The sequence below is a fragment of the Danio rerio genome, chromosome 21 (assembly GCF_049306965.1).
Source record: "Danio rerio strain Tuebingen ecotype United States chromosome 21, GRCz12tu, whole genome shotgun sequence".
NCBI lineage: Eukaryota > Metazoa > Chordata > Actinopteri > Cypriniformes > Danionidae > Danio > Danio rerio.
The window spans coordinates 44,317,727-44,340,000 of NC_133196.1; the positions used below are offsets into that span (position 1 = coordinate 44,317,727).

The following is a 22,274-nucleotide window of genomic DNA, read 5'->3' on the forward strand; positions in this document are numbered from 1 at the left end:
CGATATCGGCCGATAAATGCTATTTTTAAGATTATTGTTATCAATCCAATGTCTAAATTAGGCCAACATCTTTAAGCCAATAAATTGCGTACAAGACTGTCTGCCTCGCGCATGCGTGGGCGGAACTAGTTCAGACTTGTCCAGTGCACTACAATGGAGCTCTCCTCACACTGTTTATTCCTTCAAAGTCCGTCCTTTCTTCATGTGGTATTGCTGGGCATTAAAAACTCAGTCAAGTAACCATGTTCCTTATCATTATAGATATGTTTGATTGAGTGATATTGTGTATTTTGCTTTAAATCGCATCAGGAAAAAATATTACATGTGTAAACATAACAACAAAGATGCACACGTGCTAAACAAGTTGGGTTGTTTGTAATCTAATATGATTATTTGTTCTTAACGCGTTGCTTGCCATGTGTTGTTGATGTAAGATTGTATCCACTTTGATCGCAATATTCATATTGATTATAAAGAGCGCGCATGAGGGCTGTCACCGCACACACACACACACATATATGATCTGACAGCCTTCACAACAGCACGGGGTAGAGGTGCGCCAGTCACTGAATCCAGCATAGGGGTTATCAATTCACCGCCATAGTCTGTCTTTATATTCTGCTCTGCGTTTGTCTTAACATCATCTGTGCTCAATGCTCAGGTGTTGTATCAAAATCTGACTCCGAGGGCAAATCTGCACCTGCAGTTGAGTGAAACTCACAGCGGTTTATCCTAAACTTTTCATCGATCATTTTTCACGCAATTGACAGCAAGAACGAACACAGAAGCGTTGTCTGATTGACAAACAGCAGCTACAAGTGTTCAACAGAATCTAAAACGCCAAATAGGATAAATCTATGCCGCATTTTCTAAAGTAATACAATCTGTATCTAGCTTTTCGCTTGTACGGTGGCTCTAAACTGCCAAAACACCTCTAAAATAACGGACATGACATATTTCTAAATATGTACATTACTGTAACACGTTTTATTCAAAAACAATTGAAATGGTTTTAGTCCTTAGCTCTTTCATTTTCATTTTATTTAAACATATATTTAACTTGCTTGTTAATTAAATCCCATTTTGTTATTTAACCTATTATTTTTATGCAACAGTCAAGTTGCATGTTAATTTGCGATGAAGAAAAACAAATAATAAATTGTTTGCATGCTGATTTATGTGAAATCGTGAATATATACATATTATATATATATATATATATATATATATATATATATATATATATATATATGATATATATCGGCCTCCAAGTCTGAAGAGTTATCAGTTATCAATATCGGCCAAAAAAAATCCATATCGATGCATCCCTAATATATTTCAATTGCATTTGATTGTTTACTTTTCTATTTCCATAAATATATTTGGAATTTGATGTAATAAGAGCAAAACAGTAGCCAGTATAGCATTTTGGAAGAGTATGCAAAAATGGCACTAAAAATTACCCAAATAATCAGTATAAAAAAAAAAGTGAATGCAAACACGAGTGAATCTATATATGCTCTACTTGAATCTAGGAAGGAAAATTTCTCATAATCTGAAATAGCAATACAATTAGTGCTCCTGTAAATGTAGTTAAAGGGGAAAGTAGTTTTCGCGGCTATTATATTTTGTTTAAAAAAAACACTACACTTTAGGAGTAAGCAGGCAATTTCTGGAGGAAACTGTGACTCAATGTAGAGAAGCTCTTACCTTTCCCAACAGGGACCAGGTGTGTTCACACAGATGTGGGCAGATGGGAGCCAGCAGGAGTGTTTGGTTCTCGATAAACTGAAACACGAGATCTTTGTGCATGCCCTCGATGGCCAGCTCCCTGTATTTATCCTTGGCAGCCTTTAAGAAATGAAGACATTTTCAATTACATATAGCCATGCTGCTAGTTCAAACTTTAATGGAAGGACACAATTACTTGCAGTGTTTATTACTCGTGCAGATATAATTGTCACATTTCAATGCATACTACATTCATAGTTTATTTAAGCAATAGGATGGTGGACGGAAGTGTAAAGGGTACCTGGAATTCAAAGAAGCCACTCTTCAATGCCTCCTTGTACATCATTCTCTCATAGTGCTGATCTGTTTTAATGATGCCGGAGTTCATTTCACTGCAAAAAGATATCATGCATGTTATTTAATTAAATTATGCTTTAGTAAAACCGATCAAATTCAGAATAAATGAGTATAAGATTTAAATAAGTGATTAAGATCTAGATTAAAATGGCACACAGATATGGTGATCAAAATGTCTAAACATATGCATGAATGAACATATCAAGATATGAATCATAGATAACTATATGCAGTTGAAGTCAGAATTATTAGCTCACTTTGATTTTTTAAAAATCTTTTTTAAATATTTCTCAAACGATGTGAAACAGAAACGAATCCATTTCAATGGAATGTTCCTTCCGTTTTTACTGCTGCTTTTTAATTGTTACCTTATAAACACTCTGTCATTAAATGTGTCTGCAGGTCCGGTCCTTAGGTTGTCCTGATTAGCGATCATCTCCTTCACCCATTCCACCCAAGTAAAGAGACGCAGTATTCCCGCATCCGCCATAGCCTCAACAAAGTTAGCATCCTCCACAGTGTCTCCCGCATCAGCCAAAGCCAAACGCATACCTAGCATACAGACAGACATTGAGACTATTGGAAATCATAATCACTTGACTATTAATTTATGTATTAGAGCAGGGGTGTCAAACTCAATTCCTGGAGGGCCGAAGCCCTGCACAGTTTAGTTCCAACCCTGCTCCAACACACTTACCTGTAGGTTTCAAACAAGCCTGAAGGACTCAATTAGTTTGATCAGGTGGGTTTAATTAGGGTTGGAACTAAACTGTGCAGAGCTGCGGCCCTTTTGGAACTGAGTTTGACACCTGTGTATTAAAGCCATATAAGCAGCAATGGCTATATTCATGGTAACACTTGTACTTGATACATCATATACAAGCACAACTATTTCTTAAAAATCATGCACTGTACAAAAAAAAAAAAAAACACAAATTAAAACAATAATAGAAAGTCAGAGATCTTCCAATTTGATCAATCATAAACATTCCTCCACATGACACCTTTTTAAACATTTCCTTTCAATTATATTCTGAATAAAAACATTCTCTAACATCATTTAAAAATGTACATTCTGTTTTAAAAAAAAATATTGTCAATATGATTATTTGATCAATACGTTTGTCGTATACTTCTCATATATATCCAAAGACAGGAACAAACAAGAAAGCAAGATGCTGATCTACATAAATTCTTACAGGCATAGGAATTGGATCTTTTTTTTTTTTTTCTGGAACTAAATAAAGCAGCCTGATGCTATAACAGTCTGACCGCATGTAAAGTGTTTGGCCTTCCAATGAGCCAGCATTTATAAAGGGCTTACCATCTGCTGAAAACTTGGCAATGGCTTGACTCAAAGTGAGAAAGTTGCCAGTGGATTTGGACATCTGGTGGGTATAAACACAACTAATTAGATAGCTGAAACGGCCAACCACAACATGCATGTTGACAAATGTAGAGAAACATCATTAAGTCATTCTTGTTAACTCAAATACAGCTGCCAAATGGCAAAAATAAGAAAAAAAAACACTTTCAATTCATCACTGCAATTACTGAAATAAAAGAAGTTGAAGTTGTATTTCTGCAATTCATATAAAAAGATCAAATGAAAATGATAACAAATATTAAAATGATACATAACTAAAATATGAGTGTTCTCTCAGCCCAATTACAAATTTTTATTTATTTTACTTTTTTTTTTTTTAAACCAAGACATTGGCCCCATTTCAGAAAGGAGGTTAAATGATAACTCAGAGTATGTTAACCCTAAAAGGAGAGAAACTGGGTTTTCCGTTTTAAAATGGCAGGTTTGTCAAACTGGAGAAAGCAGGGTAAGTTAAGCCTGTTTCTAAAAGAGCGGTAACTTTAACTCAGAGTCAGTTACCGTGGTAACTTTCTCTGTGAAGCTAACCTGGTCAGGAGCAGGTTTTATTCTCTAAACTTAGAGTTTCTGTCCGTCTCCTCACCTTTTTTTAAAGACAAAGAGGTGTTTCTCGCCTAAGCCTTATGTTTCAATCCACCTATTTTTGTGTGTATTTTGGAGATGCGCATAAAAAAATAAAACAAAAAATAAAAAAAAAAAAAAATCGGTTGATGGAAATAACTTTTAAAAACGCATAAAAAACATGCGCATAACTGAGTAGGATAAACGTTTTAAAAGATGCGCATAAACTGTCATGGAAACACTTTTACTGAACAAATTCCCGTATGTGCATTAAAAGTGTGTTTTAAGAGATCGTGTGATGATGAAAATATGTGGGAATGGAAAAACCAGCAGGCTGAGCGCACTGTAAAACATCTGAAATGTAGTTTTGGTCATTTCAGTATCAGTGTTATCATATTATTAAAGACCTCCAAAGCGTCTGGAGCATGTCAAGAGCGTCTGTTCTCCACATCTCATGGCTTTAAACACCACCACGCATTCATTGTGTGTCGGCATTGTCTTTTGAGGTTAAAGTCATTTAATAAATGAAGAAAACATTTTACAAGAATGGCTTGTCCTCTTTTAATAAATAATTATCTTAAATTCACTATCCTTCAACAGGGATATCTACTGTGACTGGATTAATGGCATTATTACTTGTTCTAAAAACTATTGTTTAGTTCTGCTTACATTCAAAATGTCAACCTCCACCACTTGATCAATAATAAAGGCAGACACACAAGTGCACTTTACATCTATTAATGCTAATCTCTTTTTTCAGATGTTGCCATGGTGACTCTAATATCTGTGCTCCATTGATAATGCCTTTATATAGTCGCAGTGTATGCACTTAACTCTAAGTTAAGGCCTACTTACACTATGCCATTCCTACCGTGCCCAGGCTCGTTTCCCGGATCATTTAATAAATGTGAGTGGGCTAAATCGGGCTCAAGAACGGTTCACTTGGCCGGCCCTGGCCCGGTTGGAAGAGGTGGGCCTGAGCACGGTTCACTTGGGGTACGTTTGTAGTGCGAGTGCTAAACACTCCAAAGCCCAAAACTGAAAGCGAGACATGACTTTTAAGGGGCTGTTTCATATGGATTTATTAATCATTCTTACTGTTCAATGAATGCAAACTGCCGTAGTTTATTAAATACGCAAACCCCTCACTGCATGACAGCTGCGCACCTTTAGCAGACCTCCTCAGTCCTGCAGCACGAGGGCTTTATGATTGTTTATGAGCGTCAAAAGTGGCGGATCTGTTCGGCAAAATATCTGACTGCGTGTCACCGCATCCCTAAGGACTGTTTGGTGAAATATTTGACTGCATGTCACTGCATAACAAACGACTGAAACGCTATAACTAGAGAAATCTTCACTGTGCTGCTGAGTGAGAGAGCGCTTCTCACTGAACAGCGCAGCAGCGATGACGTAAGGGTGCCCAGGCCCGAATGTAGTGTGAGTGCGGGCCGTCAGGGGAGACGGGAGTGGGGACAAGCGTGCTTTGGCTCGATTCGAGGCAACTGTACATAGTGTGAGTACGGCCTTAGTCTACTCCAACTTGATTGACCTAACTCAAATCCGCTATTCTGAAACCGAAGTTTTGAATCTCTCGATAAGTCAACTCAGACTTCAAGTTTAAACTCTGAGTTGGTTGAACCTCCTTACTGAAACAGGCCCATTATCTGCGTAATTTATTTCAGATTATTAAAAACCCAATAAATGTTTACATGACAATTACATAAGAAAAAAAGAACTCACCTTTTCAGAGTTTAGCAAAAGATGACCATTGGCACGTACAGCTTGCGGCCATTTTCCACTATAAAGAAAAAGATAAATAACATTTCCATGTAAATGAAAAAGTGCATCAATGCAGAACTAAAATAGCAGTGTGACTGACAGCCATAATATACAGTTGAAGTCAGAATTATTAGCCCCCTTTTGATTTTTTGTTTCTTTTTTAAATATTTGCCAGACAATGTTTAACAGAGCAAGGAAATTTTCACAGTATGTCTGATAACATTTTTTCGCCTGTAGAAAGTCTTATTTGTTTTATTTCGGATATAATAAAAGCAGTTTTACATTTTTTAAAAATCATTTTAAGGACTAAATTATTAGCCTCTTTAAACTAAATTTTTACGATAGTCAACATAACAAACCATCATTATACAATAACTTGCCTAACTACCCGAACCTGCCTAGTGTGGAAATATAAATTTCTATCAACTAATTCCAAATGAACAATAATCTACGTATAACTGAAAAGTTATATTCTTTGGTTTTTAATTATATAATTTCATTAACATCCCAGCTAGGAGGGACATTTAACCTTTATCTCTCTGACTACAGGCTAAGCCAGTGATGCAAATGCTTTAAACGACTCTGTCTTTGTCTTCGGGTGTTGCTTTTATGCTACAGAAACCCTATGTTGATTAACTTGTGTGGTCAGTAGCTGGGCCGTTTTTTAACACCTATGCCATGCTGACTCCAACTCTTAATTTGCATGCTCTGTTTAGCCATATCCCCTCCTCCTAAGAACACAATATGAAATATTTGTCTCAATTCAGACTAATTCAGACTTGTGTGAGACTTGTGAGAGATTTGTGAAAGAACTTGCAGACTGCGGACCTCTAGTAGGCTCTTGCAGACACATGGAAATCTAAAAGACGCTGTATGACTGCAGATTAACCAACACGTCTCAATAAAGGAATTCTGCTTGTTTCGAGTCTCCTGGACTGGGTTCTCTCTTCTTTTTACTCATTTATTTTTTTACAACACTAGTTAACCTGATTAACCAAGTTAAGTCTTTTAATGTCACTTTAAGCTGTATAGAAGTGTCTTGAAAAATATCTAATAAAATATTATTTACTGTCATCATGACAAAGATAAAATAAATCAGTTATTAAAAATGAGTTATTAAAACTATTATGCTTAGAAAAGTGTTGAACAAATTTTCTCTACATTAAACAGAAATTGGAGAAAAAAATAAACAGGGAGATAATAATTCTGACTTCAATTGTATTTAAAAAATACAGTTAAATTTTTTTTTTCTTTTTTCCCTATTAGGAAGTCAATTGTTACAGCTTTCCAACATTTTTCAATATATCTTCTTTTGTATTAAATAACGCTACAGTTTGTTACAGGTTAAAGACTAAATGATGCAAGAATTTTCTGTTTTGGATGAACTATCCCATCAATTAGTCCAGGAAAATAAAATAACATTAACATTTTGATGCAATTAACCAACCAGTCTCACCCTCACTCATGTTGTTACATTTCATACAGTGATGAACATGAAGCATAGCTGCAATTAAGCAGATTTGTGCTCCTAAAAATCAAGATACTGTAACAAAAACATAAATAAAAACCAAAACACTAGGGTAATTCAGTTTTTTGAACAAATCTAATATCTCTATAAGACATTACCTCCACCTGCTGGCATTTCCAGAGTACTTCATTAAACAAAAATATTTTTATATTTTCAGTGGATCAAAAACTCAATCAAAATTAAGAGATTAAAACACCATCATGTACTCACACTTACTCATCAATTCAAACCAGTATGAATCTATTTCTTTTGCGGAACATATACATACACAGACACACACTCATACGACAGTATTTAGGAATCAAAGTGCACTCCCAAAATACTAATAAATATTTATGCATTCAGCGTCACAGAGGCCTTCAGAAAACTTTATATTATTCTAATTTGCAGCTTCTTTATGAGCAGCAAGAACATATACTTGTAATTACGTTTGTGATGGTGCTTTAGAATGGTACAGCATCAGTTTCCACAACAGAAGCAGCCTAAAAGTTAAACACAGATTATAATAATAAATTCGAGCAAGAGATCATCATATTACACTGATTTCGGATGGACCTTGTGATTCCAGAACGTAGCAATGATTCTGAAAATGCGCATTAAATAAGAAATAAATTAAAATTGAAACTTCTTTATTTTCATTTGTAATACCAGTAATATTTTATAGCTTACCTGTTTTACTTTATTTGTCATCTAATTACAAGTTACTGATTCTAAACTTATGATGTGTATTGTATATATACACACAGTATATGTATACAGTTAAAGTCGGAATTATTAGCCCCCCTGTTTATTTTTGCCCCAATATCTGTTTAACGTAAAGAAGATTTTTTTTCAACACATTTCTAAACATAAGTTTTTTTTATATATACTTTATTTTTATTTCTTTTAAGGAGAAAATAAATAAATAAATAAATAAATAAAACAAGGGGAAAAATTTTTAAAAAGGTAAGTTAAAAAAAAACATTTAATTAAGTAAATAATACAATAAAACACCAGAACTTAAATGAACGGTTGACAGGTCACATATCTCCTTACAGGTCACATGAACAAATACACATATAAATCAGATTACACTTTGTAAAGGCATAAGTACAATCTATTTCTCCCAATATTGCAGGTATTTGTCCATTTGTAGTTTTAGGAAAAAGTCATCCTCTCCATATTTTGAACATTAGATATGATATCCAACCATTCAGATTTTGTAGGGGGTTCCAGTTGTAGCCACTTTCGAGTCACAGTTTTCTTACTGGTTGCTAGGAGTATTTTTAATAAGTACTGTCTTTTACCGTTAGGTTGGCTGCAATATTTCCCAGATATCTAAACATAAGTTTTAATAACTCATTTGTAATAACTGATTTCTTTGGATCTTTGCCATAACAACAGTCCATAATATTTTACAACATTTTGTTTAGATACAGGTATTTAGATCAGAGATGTCTAAAATTAGGGCTCGCGGGCCAAAGTTAGCTCATTGTAAGCTTTGATTTTTGACTATTCTCGGTTTAACTTTGGAGACTTTGAGATCGTCCTCCTTGTTCAGTCGTGGCCTTTATTTTAATGTATGCAAGTGCCATAAACGTGTCAAAGTTTACCATAGTACCGTAAAATCAATCTGCTGCGCTTACTAACTCTAATGCTGTGATGTTAATCTAGTATAATAACCCCAGGGGTTGCAATCCAATGGAGGGCTGATGACTTTATTTGCATGTTTTTATGTAACTATTAAGTATTAGGTATATATTAAATTTATTACAAGTTAAAAACTATTTTTTATATTCTGCAGGTTATGGATAAAATGATAATTCTAATGGTTTAATAACATATGAGATTTTTGGAAATCAACAAGCGACCACCTTCTCATTGTTTCGTGACCCCCCAGGGGGTCCCCACTTTAAAAACCACTGCTGTAGACAATCGGAAAAAAAATAACGTAAGGGGGCTAATAATATTGACCTTAAAGTGCACAGTTTACCGCTTTTTTATGATTTAATATTAATATTATGGATCTTCTGAGTGTGCCAGTTTAGGTTCAGTTCAGGTGTTTTTATTATAATGTGTTAAAAGTGTTGTGGGCGTGTACACAGCTCGCTGTTTTAGGGGCGTGTTGCTTTACATGAAAATTATATTCGGCCCAACGTAACAAGGGGGCGGAGCCAAGAGCTCCCCCGCTCTGTGTTTGCAACTGACAGGCTGACAGAGAGAAGCGACATGAATGAGAGAACCAGCATTCAGCCGTACAAGTACGACTCGGACACAGACCAAGCAGAGAGTACAAAATCATCTGTCTCTGTATAGTTTTACAGCCAACTGTGTGCTAGTTTCAAGTGCTGAGCTTGTACACCGTGACTAATAACCACGCACACTGAATTAAGCCAAAAATTAAGCCGGATGCACCACTCGAAGCCGTGACACGGCACACGACACACTCTCAGTGGCGCGGCAGAAACATGAAGTGTCTCGAATCGTCGCGCCACGCAGCGACATGCATTCCAGAACTTCAAACACAGGCCTCCACCAGGGCAAACCCAACGGCACCCCAAGTCGCGGCCGCCCGCAGCGCCCAGCCACCAACCCAAAGCCGACAGAAACCTACACCCAGAACGAAATGCACAGCGCCGTGCAAAGAGGCGCTTCTGGTGTGCGACCTGCAGGCACATTCGTTATTTTATTTCCAATGGAGAGACGCGCACATGAGGCACTTTTCCAGCTGCACCTAGTTAAGATCACAGGGAGCTTCTGTGATGCGACCGGCTGAAGTTTAAGGTAGACGCAATGAAAAGTACACATGTTTGCAAACCCACCAAAAGGTACAAACAATAACTCTGATTAGAGCGATAACGTGGAGAAAATTTTTCTTGTGTTGAGCCCAATGAGCCTTACATCTAAAAATAGAGCACGGGTGTTCCTTTAGTGATATCGCTTTGCCTCACACGCTGAAAATGGTGGAAGTGAAACAACAAACTAAGGATATGGTGCATGTCAATCAAAACTGGTGGGCGGGGGGACCGCACTACTGCATCAAGTTGCGGTCGGTCTGAAAACCGCTCCAATTGGTCCACCGTTTTTATGTTGTTAAATAAAATAAAAAAAAGTACTGTGTGTGGGTATATTACCCCAATATGACGGTCTATACACTATACTTACACACATGTCTGTCCAAACAGCTTAAAAAGTAGATTTTTCACCATAGGTGCCCTTTAAATGGTTTTTAAAACTGCTTTTATTCTTGCCAAAATACAGTCTTATTTCACTTTCTAAAAAAAATTTATCTCTACAAAAAAATCCACCAAATGCTATTGAGTCTCTACATGCTGTACATGAAAGCGGTTTACCTGTCATTGGGCCACATGGCTACATGATTGTAGAGATAATAGGAGAGATGGTTTGGCACCAGATCTTTTCCCGATACTCTGACGTCTACAGGGTACCAGAACTCAAACTCCCGTCTGAGCTTCAGCAGATGCTCCTTCGGGATGTCCGTCTTTGGGAAAGGTGATGTTTTGAAGAAGATGTAATCCCACACCTCCCTCGTCATCTGCTGGGGTCTGAAGGGAGGAAATGTTTTTCTGTATCATTGTCTCGATGTGCTATTTTTACTCGAGTAAAATTGAACCACACACAGGATAGATGCTCAGGAACATGTCATTTCGGTTTTCAGTCAAATTCACAGTGAGGCTTTTTTTATGAATTTATTAAAATATAAAAGTATAATAAAGCATCTATTTTTAAATGCATAGGAAACTATCCTTAATGCTGCTTGGTATGCTAAAGCATGTGAGGATTTTCAACACAATCTCACGGCAATTCGTAACTTTTTGATTTAGTGGCTAATTCGTATGAATTCGTATGATCTAATTCGTACAATTTAGTACAATTTGCTCATCCCCCAATGACGGTTGGGTTTAGGGGTGAGGTTAGGTGCCACGCCTTCTTTTTAAAAGCGTACAATTTCGTACGACTGAACTCGTACGAATTCGTACAAATTAGCCACTAAACTGGCAAAACGTAAAATACTACGTTTTCACGTGAGATCAGGCTGGGATTTTATATGCAATGCAATCTAATGTATTTGTTATTTTAATGCCATGTCGGCAACCAGGGCTATTTTCATAGAAAGAATGTTTAAAGGGGTGGTCCACTACGATATCATATGTTAAACTTTAGTTGATGTGTGATATAGCTGTGTGAACATAAACAGCATCTCTGAATGTAAAATGCTCAAAGTTTAATGCTAAGGGAGACCTTGGTTTTTACAGAGTTAGCTTAGCAAAGCCTAAAATGAACGAATTTTGGGGACTGCAAAAAAATACTTTCGGGCCAATGAGATCAGAAATGTACTTTTACCGCGCATACACACTGCGCAGCTAAGGGGCGTGGCCAGAGGCGCAGTAACTTTACAGCAGAGAGAGAGCTAAAATTCTGTCCAAAGGCTGGTATTTCCACAGAGCTTCCTCTGTTTTTGTATTTGGGCTTCCAAAGGACATGACACAAAGACAGAAGTGCTTACAGTTCAATATTAATTATGTTTCAGAGAGTTATAAAATAAATAGCAAGCATGATTTGACAAAACACAGCAACAGAATCTCTCCCAGTTCAGTGCTGGATTCGGATAAAATCTCCTCAAAGAAGGTGCAGCTCCAACAAGCAGAAGCTGTGAACTCTTGAGCCATGACCTGTAAGTGTTTTATTTGTTAAAATTGATCATGACATGCACAGTGTCTAGCCTTAACGATATGTTGTAGTAAAGATGTAAACAACTGGAAATGCTGTTTGGCACCGCTAACGATTGAGCTAAAAATTCATGTTTATCAGTCAAACTGCTGTAAACACGACTGTGCGGTGTTTCTCTATATTCAAATTTGTTGACAAAAAAAGAGAAGGGGGGGGGGGGGTGTAAAGAAATTCTTAATAGCTAATAATTGTCAATTAGCATCAACTAATTGCAACTAATAAAATAATATTTACTGCAGTACTACAGTATTTAGTCTTGTATATAATAAGATCACAATCACTAGACTATCACAATTATTATCTACTGAGATTAGCATACATTTGAATTGCATTTAACATTTAAACAGTGGTTCTATTTAAACCAATTGTTTTATTACAGATTTATTTATATATACAGTGCTCAGCATAATGGAGTACAGCGCATTTAGAAAATTTATATTTTTATCCATTTCTCAACGAATATAGGAAATGTATTTTGGTGCATTTAGATAAAACATATATTTATTACAATATAATTTTAGTCACTAAACATATTTAGAAATAAAAAAAAAACAATACAATTAAATTCAAGTAAAATATTAATATATATTATTACAACCTACAAAATTTTAACTACATTTTTCAATTTTTCAAAATACATTAAGGTGTACTAATTTTTAGACCGTTATCGAGAGTTATTTTGTTAGATAAGCTCCAAATTTGGCTTCAGTACTGACTAATCTAATGTATTCCCCGACGAGTGGGCACGGCCATTTGAATCTTTCTGGCTCGAGACTTCCAGTCTCATTCACTTCCATTCATTTTTAGGCATTAAAAACTGCTTGTTTCGCTGTTTGATGTTGCAAACTGATATTTTCTTACTATATTATTCTACTTGTTCTGTATAGTCAGGCAAACAATTGTTTGTAAAGCAAGTAGTTTGGCCATTTTCTGCCGTTTATTATTCCTAGTCATTTCTCCCATAGGCGACTGAATCTGAAGTTCTTAAACAATCGCAAAAACAGGTGCACTTCCACATTTTAGAATAAGGTCAATATGCACAAATATAATAAAGTATAGCTTCCTATTAAAAATATGAATTGAAAAGAGAGATTTGTGAGGGGTGTACTCGTATATGCTGAGCGCTGTATATACAATGTTTTTATCAGGCAAAACATTATGATCACCCCAGCCTAAAGTATTGAGTGTGCCCTGTGTCCTATTCACATAGAGCAGAACACATGGCAGTGAGTAAATATTAACCATTTCCTTCTTAGCTGAACTTTTTACCTGATCTACACAATGTAATATTACAAATGACATAGAATTGTCAAGTTTAAACTAGCCTTTACATTGATTTTTATTTTTGCTTTCTAGCTATTTTTGGAAGAGCAAATAATACCTGATTCCCAGTGGCGAAGGTCCTTGTCCACTGAGGACCCCTCCCTGGAGGAGATGTGCCACGGTGTAGTAGGCCATATAGATGGTGGAGTCGGACAGGGACTCAATGAGCCATTGTTCATTCCATGGCAACCGGGTTCCTATGGGAACAAAACACATAAAAGAACTCCAAAAATCAAAGGTTCTCTCAAAGGAATGCCGAGAAAATTGCTGATGATATCGCTGAGTGGTTTGGGGGCAAAAGAGGAGCGTGGAATAAGAGCATTACAAAATAAATACAGATGGGCCTTGTCCTTACAAAAAGACTTTATTTAAGATAAGCTTCACACAAAGGTGGCCATATGAGGGGATTTCAAAATCATGTGTGGAAAGGAAACTTTGTGCAGCCCACGAATTACAGTTCATTACAAAAATAAATAATAAGAGAGGAAGATGACAACACACTGCAGAGACTTTCAGCCAGTCTTACCTAATCCATACGTTCTGGAACAGGCGTGCTCCTGAAGCCAAGCTAACGTTGCTTCAAAGTTCTTTCTGGTTTCATCACAGAACCTGAAAAGCAAAGCAGTATTCACACAGCAGCCCTCTAGTAAATCACCCAACGCCATAAAGTGTGAGACTTACGTCTCCAGATGCTCCAGGACACCGTGAGCCTGCTTTTTCCATTCCTCATTGCCATAATCCAGATACCTGCCAGATAAAGCTAGTCACTGTCTGGTGACTCAAACGAAACAGGGATACCCCTCAAGGCAAGTCATAGCAATAAAAAAGTACTAGAACACCACTAAATCATACTGAACTGCAAGTGTACTGTATATACAACAAGACAGTAGTGGAAGCCATCAGGTATTCTTAATCAAGTACAACCATATGTAGCATACGAGAGTTTTCTGCACTAACCACTGGTCACACAAAGCCACAACACACTCGTCTGCAGACCGAGATAACACCTGCTTCTCAGGCTCCATGTAAATCAGTGCTTCACCCTAAGAAAAAAAGTAAAAAAAAAACATAAAATGAAATGTGGTAAGACCAAGTTTGTTTTTGTATTTTAAAAATAAAGAAAGAAATGGAATGATACCAATAAGTATTTTTCAAAATGAGTCATTTACCCTACAAATGAACTGTACTATTTTTCATTTAGGGAACATTTTCATAACAATGATGTACTAAAATCAGGAAGAATTCTTTGTATTTTAGAAAGGTTTTGTACACAGAAAACGATGTTGTCAAAACAATCCTTTTTCACATGGATCTGTGAAAATGACTAAAAATGTAGCACACATTCCAAGCCAGAAGCTGGCAACCTTACTTTGCAAGTAGATACTTGTTTAGACTGCTATTTTTAGCACCACTGATGCATTAGTTGTCAATTTCCCATGCTCAAACATTAAAAATGTTATGGCCCGTTTCCACGGTGCAGTACAGTTCGCTTCGGTACGCTTTTATGGCCATTTCTACTGTCAAAAGATACCTAAAAGCGAACCGTACTATACCACTTTTTGGGTACACTTTGCAAAGGCTACCTAGCCCAGCAAAAGGGTACCAAAAGGCAAAGCTAGACGCGCAGCTGAACGCTATTTGTTTACAGAGATCTGTCACTCGCTCGTGCAGCTAGCCAGAAGGAAAACAAAGGAACCGCATACATAACCGAGACATTACATCGTAATAATATATACAGGGTGGACCATTTATATGGATATTAAAAAGTTTTAATAAACCATTTGAAAATATGATTTATGGTACTATTATGTTCTTTATCAGTCTGGAAATAGGATCAACCAACCTTTTCCACCATCATTTTCTGAATGGGCTTCTTCACATCCTGGACCTTCTGTCCTTTGAAACCTTCCACCAACATGATCTGACAAAACAAATAAAAAATGGTTTAGATGTTCATGTGTAGGAATATGCAGTTACACAAGACTCAAAATAAATAAACTAAGGCTAATTCACACTTTAAGTGATCTGGGTCATTATTAAACACAAATCCATCTAAATACAAGACAACCCATGATGTTTATATCTGTCAATCACTAATAAATGCAGTGACAATGAGTACATTCCTTTTTATTCATTTCCGTGCATGAGTGTATGGTAGTTAATTCCACATTCACTACAGTATGTTTCACATTCCGTTAAGCTTTAAAATTAAAATAATATAATCTAAAACAAAAAACTGCAAATATGCAAATAATATCTGTTGATAAACACACACCTTGTTTTTTTGCTCTGCACTTAGTGTGCAATTCATGGAGCTAATCGTTGAAGCTTTAAGAGTGTTGAGTAAAGTTTTTGGGGCAGCTAAAGCACCCCTAAAATTGGTCTAGCAATGCCCAAGTTGTCAGGGTTCTGCCACTCTGGTCTTGTAAAAGGTCCGACCCTTCCTATCTGAACATGCAGCTCAACTCCTTGTTCAAGCTTTTATTCTCTCCAGACTGGACTATTGCAACTCTCTACTAGCAGGGCTTTCAGCTAACTCCATCAAACCTCTTCAGCTGCTTCAGAATGCAGCAGCACGAGTGGTCTTTAATGAACCAAAAAAAGCACATGTCACTCTGCTGCTCATCCGTTTGCACTGGCTGCCAGTTGCTGCTCGCATCAAATTCAAAGCTCTGATGTTTGCTTACAAAGCGACTTCTGGCTGCACTCCTTATCTGTTCTCACTTCTGCAGATGTGTGTGCCCTCCAGAAACTTGCGTTCTGTGAATGAACGTTGCCTCGTGGTTCCATCCCAAAGAGGGAAGAAATCACTTTCCCCAACTCTCGCATTCAGTCTGCCCAGTTGGTGGAATGAACTGCATCAGAACGGCAGAGTCACTCGCTGTCTTCAAGAAACAACTAAAAACTCAACTATTTAGTCTCCACTTCCCTTCCTAATCTGTAATTGCCTCTCAGGCTCCACCGCTAACTGTACTACAAAAAAATTAAAAATAAATAAAAAAATAATAATAAATTACTAATGCTTTGCTTCTTACACTTTACACACCTGAAACTTGCCTACAGCACTTAATCATTGTTGCTCTTATAGCTGTGTAAATTGCTTCCTTGTCCTCATTTGTAAATGTAAATTCTTGTTTTGGTCCGGACACTAGCTCTTGTTGTGCTCGGCTTGAGTTTTCTCGGGTCTAGCACTTGTTTTCTGTCATTGTGTGCGTCTCTACGTGCGCGCTGTCGTAGGTGTGCGCAGACAATGTGTCCTCCCACTTGATGCAGGCACGCGGCATCTGTGCGTGCTTGGGATGCGCGCTCTTGTACTTGTGTTTGCGTTTTGTTCTGTCGGCATCGCGCTGTTTTATTCTCAGCCTCTCAGTCTGGTTGGTTTTGGTTTCGGCTGGCACCAAAATGAAACATGCGCGTTGCTTATGTGAGCGCAAGGTAAGGTGTTAATTTATCGTGTGCTCGTGTCTTGCGTCTATGTTTGTGTTGTCCAAGCACGTGGATCTGTGTTTACATTGTGGCCGCGTGCTTCAGTCTTGTCTTTTATTGTGAACGCGAGGTTAATGAGTTCTGGCTGCGTGTTCTAGTCTTGTTTTATGTGAGCACATGGCTAGTGTTGTTTTTGTGTCATGTGCTCTCCTGTCTATTGTGTAGTCCCACCCTCCTTGTAAACCCATTATTAGTCTATTAGATTTTTCTGTTTAACTCCTGTTTGTTCACCTGTGTGTTAATTTACTTCTGCTTATATTCTCCTCATGTCTGCTGTCCTGTGTCAGTTTGTCATTGTATGTTGCCTTGTCTTGTTTTATGTTGCCTTGTTTCAGTCCTGATCCTTGCCTGCCTTTCCATCCTCATTTGTTTTGATTGTTCATTAGTTTTATTAATGTTCTCCCTCTTGTGGTTGTTTATTTTACCTTTTAATTTATTTGATTAATAATAAATAACTATTCAATCTGCACTTGGGTCCTCGCTCCTTTTTCTCCAAACCCCGATCAAGACACAAGTACCAACATTACTTTGAGATTTCAATATCTGTAATAAAAGGGTATAAATGATTGACCATCTGCAGCTTCTCGCATGAAATATAGCCAAAACTTTTGTATGTTCTTAGCATTGACATTAAAGAAGACGAATAAGCTTATTTCAAATCGTTTTAAACACTGTCTGGTTGTGTACTTGCTCTAAAATTAATTTCAGGTCATTTTTTGCCTAAAAAAAAAACTTACTGACTGCAGCTTTAAGAAGGAAAATTACAGCAAGTAAACTAACTAAGTATTGAACATGTCATGATTTGTCCTGTAAATAAAGTGTAAATATATATATTTTTAAATTCCAAGAACATTAGCTGTGTGTAAAAACACGGAGAAAGGACAGAACTACTGAAATTTATTTAATGCTTTGTATAAAATGCTTAAGTTATGACAGCTTCCAGACACATCTTCTATGGAGAATGTGATCTTTTTTCCCCAGATAATCAATAGAGTAAAAAAAATCTTGACTGTTCTGTGGGTCTAATTTTAAAGTCATGTGAATGGCCATGCCATTCTAACAGCTTTTTTTTTTTCTTTTTCTGAAATCCGAGTTTTTTTTTTGGCTGTGTTTGGGATTATTGCCTTGCTGAAATGTCCACCCAGTTTTCATCTTGGTAATATAGGTGTTGGGGCTGAAGCAGATAATATTAATTTATGGGGGTGAAGGTTGCTTTCTAACTACTAAGAGATTTTAACTGCTGTCTGGGCATTCCATGACTTTTCACATCTCCTTTCATGCGTTTAACTAATTAATTTTGTTTTCTTTGTATGTATGGGTTACATTGGTTGGTACTAACATCTGGTGAAATTTGGAAAACAACAGCACCTTTAAAAATCTGTTCTCTGAAAATAAACGGAGATACTTGTTTTTACCTGCTGTATGTGTTTGTGTGTTGGTGTTCAGTTGGTCTTACCCCTTCGTAAAAACCCTTGAGGTAGACCTTCTCCTTAGCCTCGGCCAGTTTCTCTCTGTCATTCTGGCTTTGGATCTTCAGTTCATCGCACACCAGTGGAGCTGACAGATTCCCATACCCTGGAATTTCAATGATGGGAACCTGGTAGAACAAACCAATAAGCCACTTTAGACTAGGGTTGGGCAATGTCGACCAATTTCGCATTGTACGATGTTTGATGTGAAACATCGCGATGGCATCCCCGCATTGTCTTTGTTTAACCCATAACCAAATCATAAATAAATAAAGATACATTTACACACAAACTACCACCTGTCAATCACTTTTTTCCACAGGACTTGACTTGGCATGACTAGTCAGAGTGATCTGTGTCGTTATAATGGCGTCGACAAACTTGGTTGGTAAGAAAAAGGTGCACAACCTACAGCAACTAACAGTATCAGAGGTTTACATTTAAATGACTAAGTACAAGCCTGAAAATGAAAGATTGAAGCAGTGTACTGATGCTGTGACACGTTACCTGATAGATTCAAAAGGCCAAAGAGTCATTAGATGAAGACAAGATTAACTAAATATCACATTTACCAAATATAGTAAGACGTGATCAGGGAATTCAGGAAATTTTCACAGCATGTCTGATAAAGTTTTTTCTTCTGGAGAAAGATTTATTTGTTTTATTTCGGCTAGAATAAAAGCAGTTTTTAACTTTTTAAAATCATTTTAAGGTCAAAATTATTAGCCCCATATTATTTTCTAGCCTACATAAATATGAAAAATCACTGCTTTTATGTCTTCTTCATCTCGGGAGACTTTTTCAGTTCATGCATAACAATTTGCTTTTGTATAATGTTATTATTATTAGCAGTATTATTTATTATAGTCATATTTATATTTGTTTTATTAAAAACAAGCTTAGATTTGCCCACCTGCAGGTTTTAGACCATATGGGGCACAGCATGTGTTTTAGGATATAACTCAGGTTTTTGAGCACATTTCGTTATTATTGTTCATTTATTTGTTTGCTGGAAATTAGAACTGAATTTAGAAATAGTTTTGAAACGAATATTTGCGCTTAACAAACAAAATTTATTATTTATAGACTAATTGATGTCTGTGCGTAAAAGTTTGCCTATCCAAGAGCGAAAGTGAAAGTAGATCCATTATCTCTCATTCTCACGCAGTAGATGCTCTGTTTAACAGTTTTCTGTTAAAAAAATGTCAACTGTTTGCTAGTGAAATGCTCAGTTTTTTCACTTAGACTTACTTTGTGTCCTGTAAATAGCGAATGCGCTCTTGGCGCTACGCAGCTGGCTCTTAAAGGGAATGGGAGAAGAAACTCTAATTGGTTTATTCTCAAAACACACCTATAACTCATTGAGAAAATAAACTTAACCCTTTTAGAACATGCGCCACGGCGCAAAGCGGATTTTCCCGTCCTTAAATTAGCAAAAATGCGTTCTGACACGCCCTGAACGCGTTTGCGCCCTGCGTTTTGCGCTCTGCGCATGGACCGTCAAAATAGAGCCCTTCATGTTTAAACGGTCAAGTAAATGTCATTAAAAATTACAAAATAAATCCCACACTCTTTTAACGAGTTTCACGGTGTAGTGCATATTTTAGATAAAAATCTACGTTTGAGTCAAGTTAGAATTGCATAAAGCTAAAACAATATTAATTTTATTTCAATTAGGTGTGCAGTTATACTGCAATGGCAAAGCTTAAATTAAAGCAGCTTTAAAGCTTTACATTTTTAAAGTCTTATTTTTCAGCACTGGGCTCTTTAATAAATAAATAAAATGAACTGCTTACCGGCTCAAATGGTAGCACCATAAAATCTTGGATTCCATACTTCTCTCTCAATGCCTGAAAAAAATGTTCAGGTGTATTTGTATCAGGTACATTCATCTTATCTGAAATGCAGTCATCTCGAAATGCACTAAGGAAATTTTAACTCTATAGAAAATTAAATGAAATGCCATAAAACAAGCAAAACACCTGTTTCTTTTTAATGTCCCTTAGAGCTGCAATATCATCCGGTGCATCTGACGGCACACTGGTGACGACTCCAGTTCCTGTGAAGACAAGTGAGATTTCAACAACATACCATGATGACTTAACCCTGGCATTATCTTCGAATTCTGCATACACCGTTCACCCTTCAGGTCAAAATATAGCATATACTGTTATAGTTCTTCTTTCTTTTTTAAATATTTCTCAAATTATGGTTAACAGAGTAAGGAAATTTTCACAGTATGTCTGATAATATTTTTTCGTCTGGAGAAAGTCTTGTTTGTTTTATTCCGACTAGAATAAAAGCAGTTTTTAATTTTTTTAAAACATTTTAAAGGTCAAAATTATTAGCCCCTTTAAGCTATATATTTTTTCAATATTGTAAAGCAATGATTTGTTCTGTAGACTAACTTGCCTAATTACCCTAATTAACCTAGTTAAGCCTTTAAATGTCACTTTAAGATGTATAGAAGCATCTTGAAAATAGTCAAATATTATTTACTGTCATCATGGCAAAGATAAAATAAATCAGTTATTAGAAACGAGTTATTAAAATTATTATGTTTACAAATGTGTTAAAATCTTCTCTTCGTTAAACAGAAATTAAGGGAAAAAATAAACAGGGGGCTAATAATTCTAACTTCAACTGTATATAGCAAAAAAAAAGCAGATAAATTATATTTCAATCCTCTGAAAGAAAAATGTATTTTGCATAAAGAAACCACCTCAATTTATCAGATGTCTAAGTTATTCCCTTATCGGTATGCAATATTTCAATGTTAAATAATGGATGTTTCATCAGAGGGAAACACTCGATTTTGACTAAAGTAATGGCACTGTTTTCTAAAGTACCTGTCTTCATAAATATAAAGCAGCAGATTCGTATTGTGTGTGCCAGTAGTTTTTGTGGTGCACTTTTTTTTTCTAATAGCTGCCAGTTCAAAATTGACCCAAACCATTGTACCCTAAACGTGTACAGCCTTCAGGAAAATAAAAAAGTACATTTTCTTCTAATGTTGGGTGTAATTTTGGTGACAAAAAGTCACCAAACTTTAAGATTAAACTAAACATTAGAGGTTGTTTTCTGCTGATAAAATGGAGCACGAGTCATTTTTAACCTATAAGTAGGAACACACGAAATCTGCGCGCGCAGAATTCCGCAGATTTTCCGCAGAATTCCGCAAATTTCTGCTGATTTTTAGGCTATTATTAATTCTGTTTATTTACTTGATATTTTACTTGATCATATTAATGTGTAAATCTGAATTTATTCAGTTTTTATTCAGAAATGTATTACTTTTTATTTAATATATTAAGGTTTTAGTTATGATACTCCCAAAATTATTCCGCAGAAATCCGCAGATTTTTACCAAAATTCTCAGCAGAAATAGCAAAAAACATCCACAGATTACGTCTGGCCCTGCCTATAAGTCAACAGGAGGTTTATACAGGAATTAGAGAGTGAAATTTAACACCTTTTAAGACCTCTAAGACCCTTTCTATACATTTTAGACCTTAAAAAAATTTACAATATACAGTATATTTACTAATTATTAATAATATTGTAAAAAAATATTCAAAACTAAAACAATATTCAAATACTGAATAAAAATCTATGAAATCTAGCATGGTGATGCCTCAGTTACTGCAGTAAACAAAGCAGCAGGATGTCAAATCTAGTAGGATTTCATTGATTTCAAAAACTACACAGCATCCTGATATTCGCAGATTTATTTCAGGCAAACTAGCATACAACCACACATTGCTTAATCAAAAATGATTATGGCTTTTTAATGCTTTTTACAGGCCTTCAATTTCCCTACATTGATTCAGCAACTTAATACTTTTTAATACCCTAGACACTAGGCTTGGGCGGTAATCAAATTTTGATACAGTCAAACCTCCTCCCTATTTTACCCCGGTATCCG

General features: G+C 36.2%; 1 protein-coding gene across 1 annotated transcript in view; it reads right to left on the bottom strand.

The window, feature by feature from the left end:
• The window catches only part of lars1b (leucyl-tRNA synthetase 1b), a 60,948-nt gene that overhangs the window by 18,221 nt on the left and 20,453 nt on the right, over positions 1-22,274 (bottom strand). Inside the window, exons 12-25 of the mRNA XM_073935480.1 lie at positions 20,332-20,408; positions 20,146-20,199; positions 18,337-18,477; positions 15,238-15,315; positions 14,352-14,437; positions 14,076-14,141; positions 13,921-14,003; positions 13,453-13,591; positions 10,673-10,885; positions 5,774-5,831; positions 3,413-3,476; positions 2,457-2,640; positions 2,033-2,123; positions 1,711-1,851 (exon numbers count right to left, since the gene is read on the bottom strand). Of these exons, the coding sequence (XP_073791581.1) occupies positions 1,711-1,851; positions 2,033-2,123; positions 2,457-2,640; positions 3,413-3,476; positions 5,774-5,831; positions 10,673-10,885; positions 13,453-13,591; positions 13,921-14,003; positions 14,076-14,141; positions 14,352-14,437; positions 15,238-15,315; positions 18,337-18,477; positions 20,146-20,199; positions 20,332-20,408 (1,475 nt within the window). The remainder of the gene's footprint in view (positions 1-1,710; positions 1,852-2,032; positions 2,124-2,456; positions 2,641-3,412; positions 3,477-5,773; positions 5,832-10,672; positions 10,886-13,452; positions 13,592-13,920; positions 14,004-14,075; positions 14,142-14,351; positions 14,438-15,237; positions 15,316-18,336; positions 18,478-20,145; positions 20,200-20,331; positions 20,409-22,274) is intronic.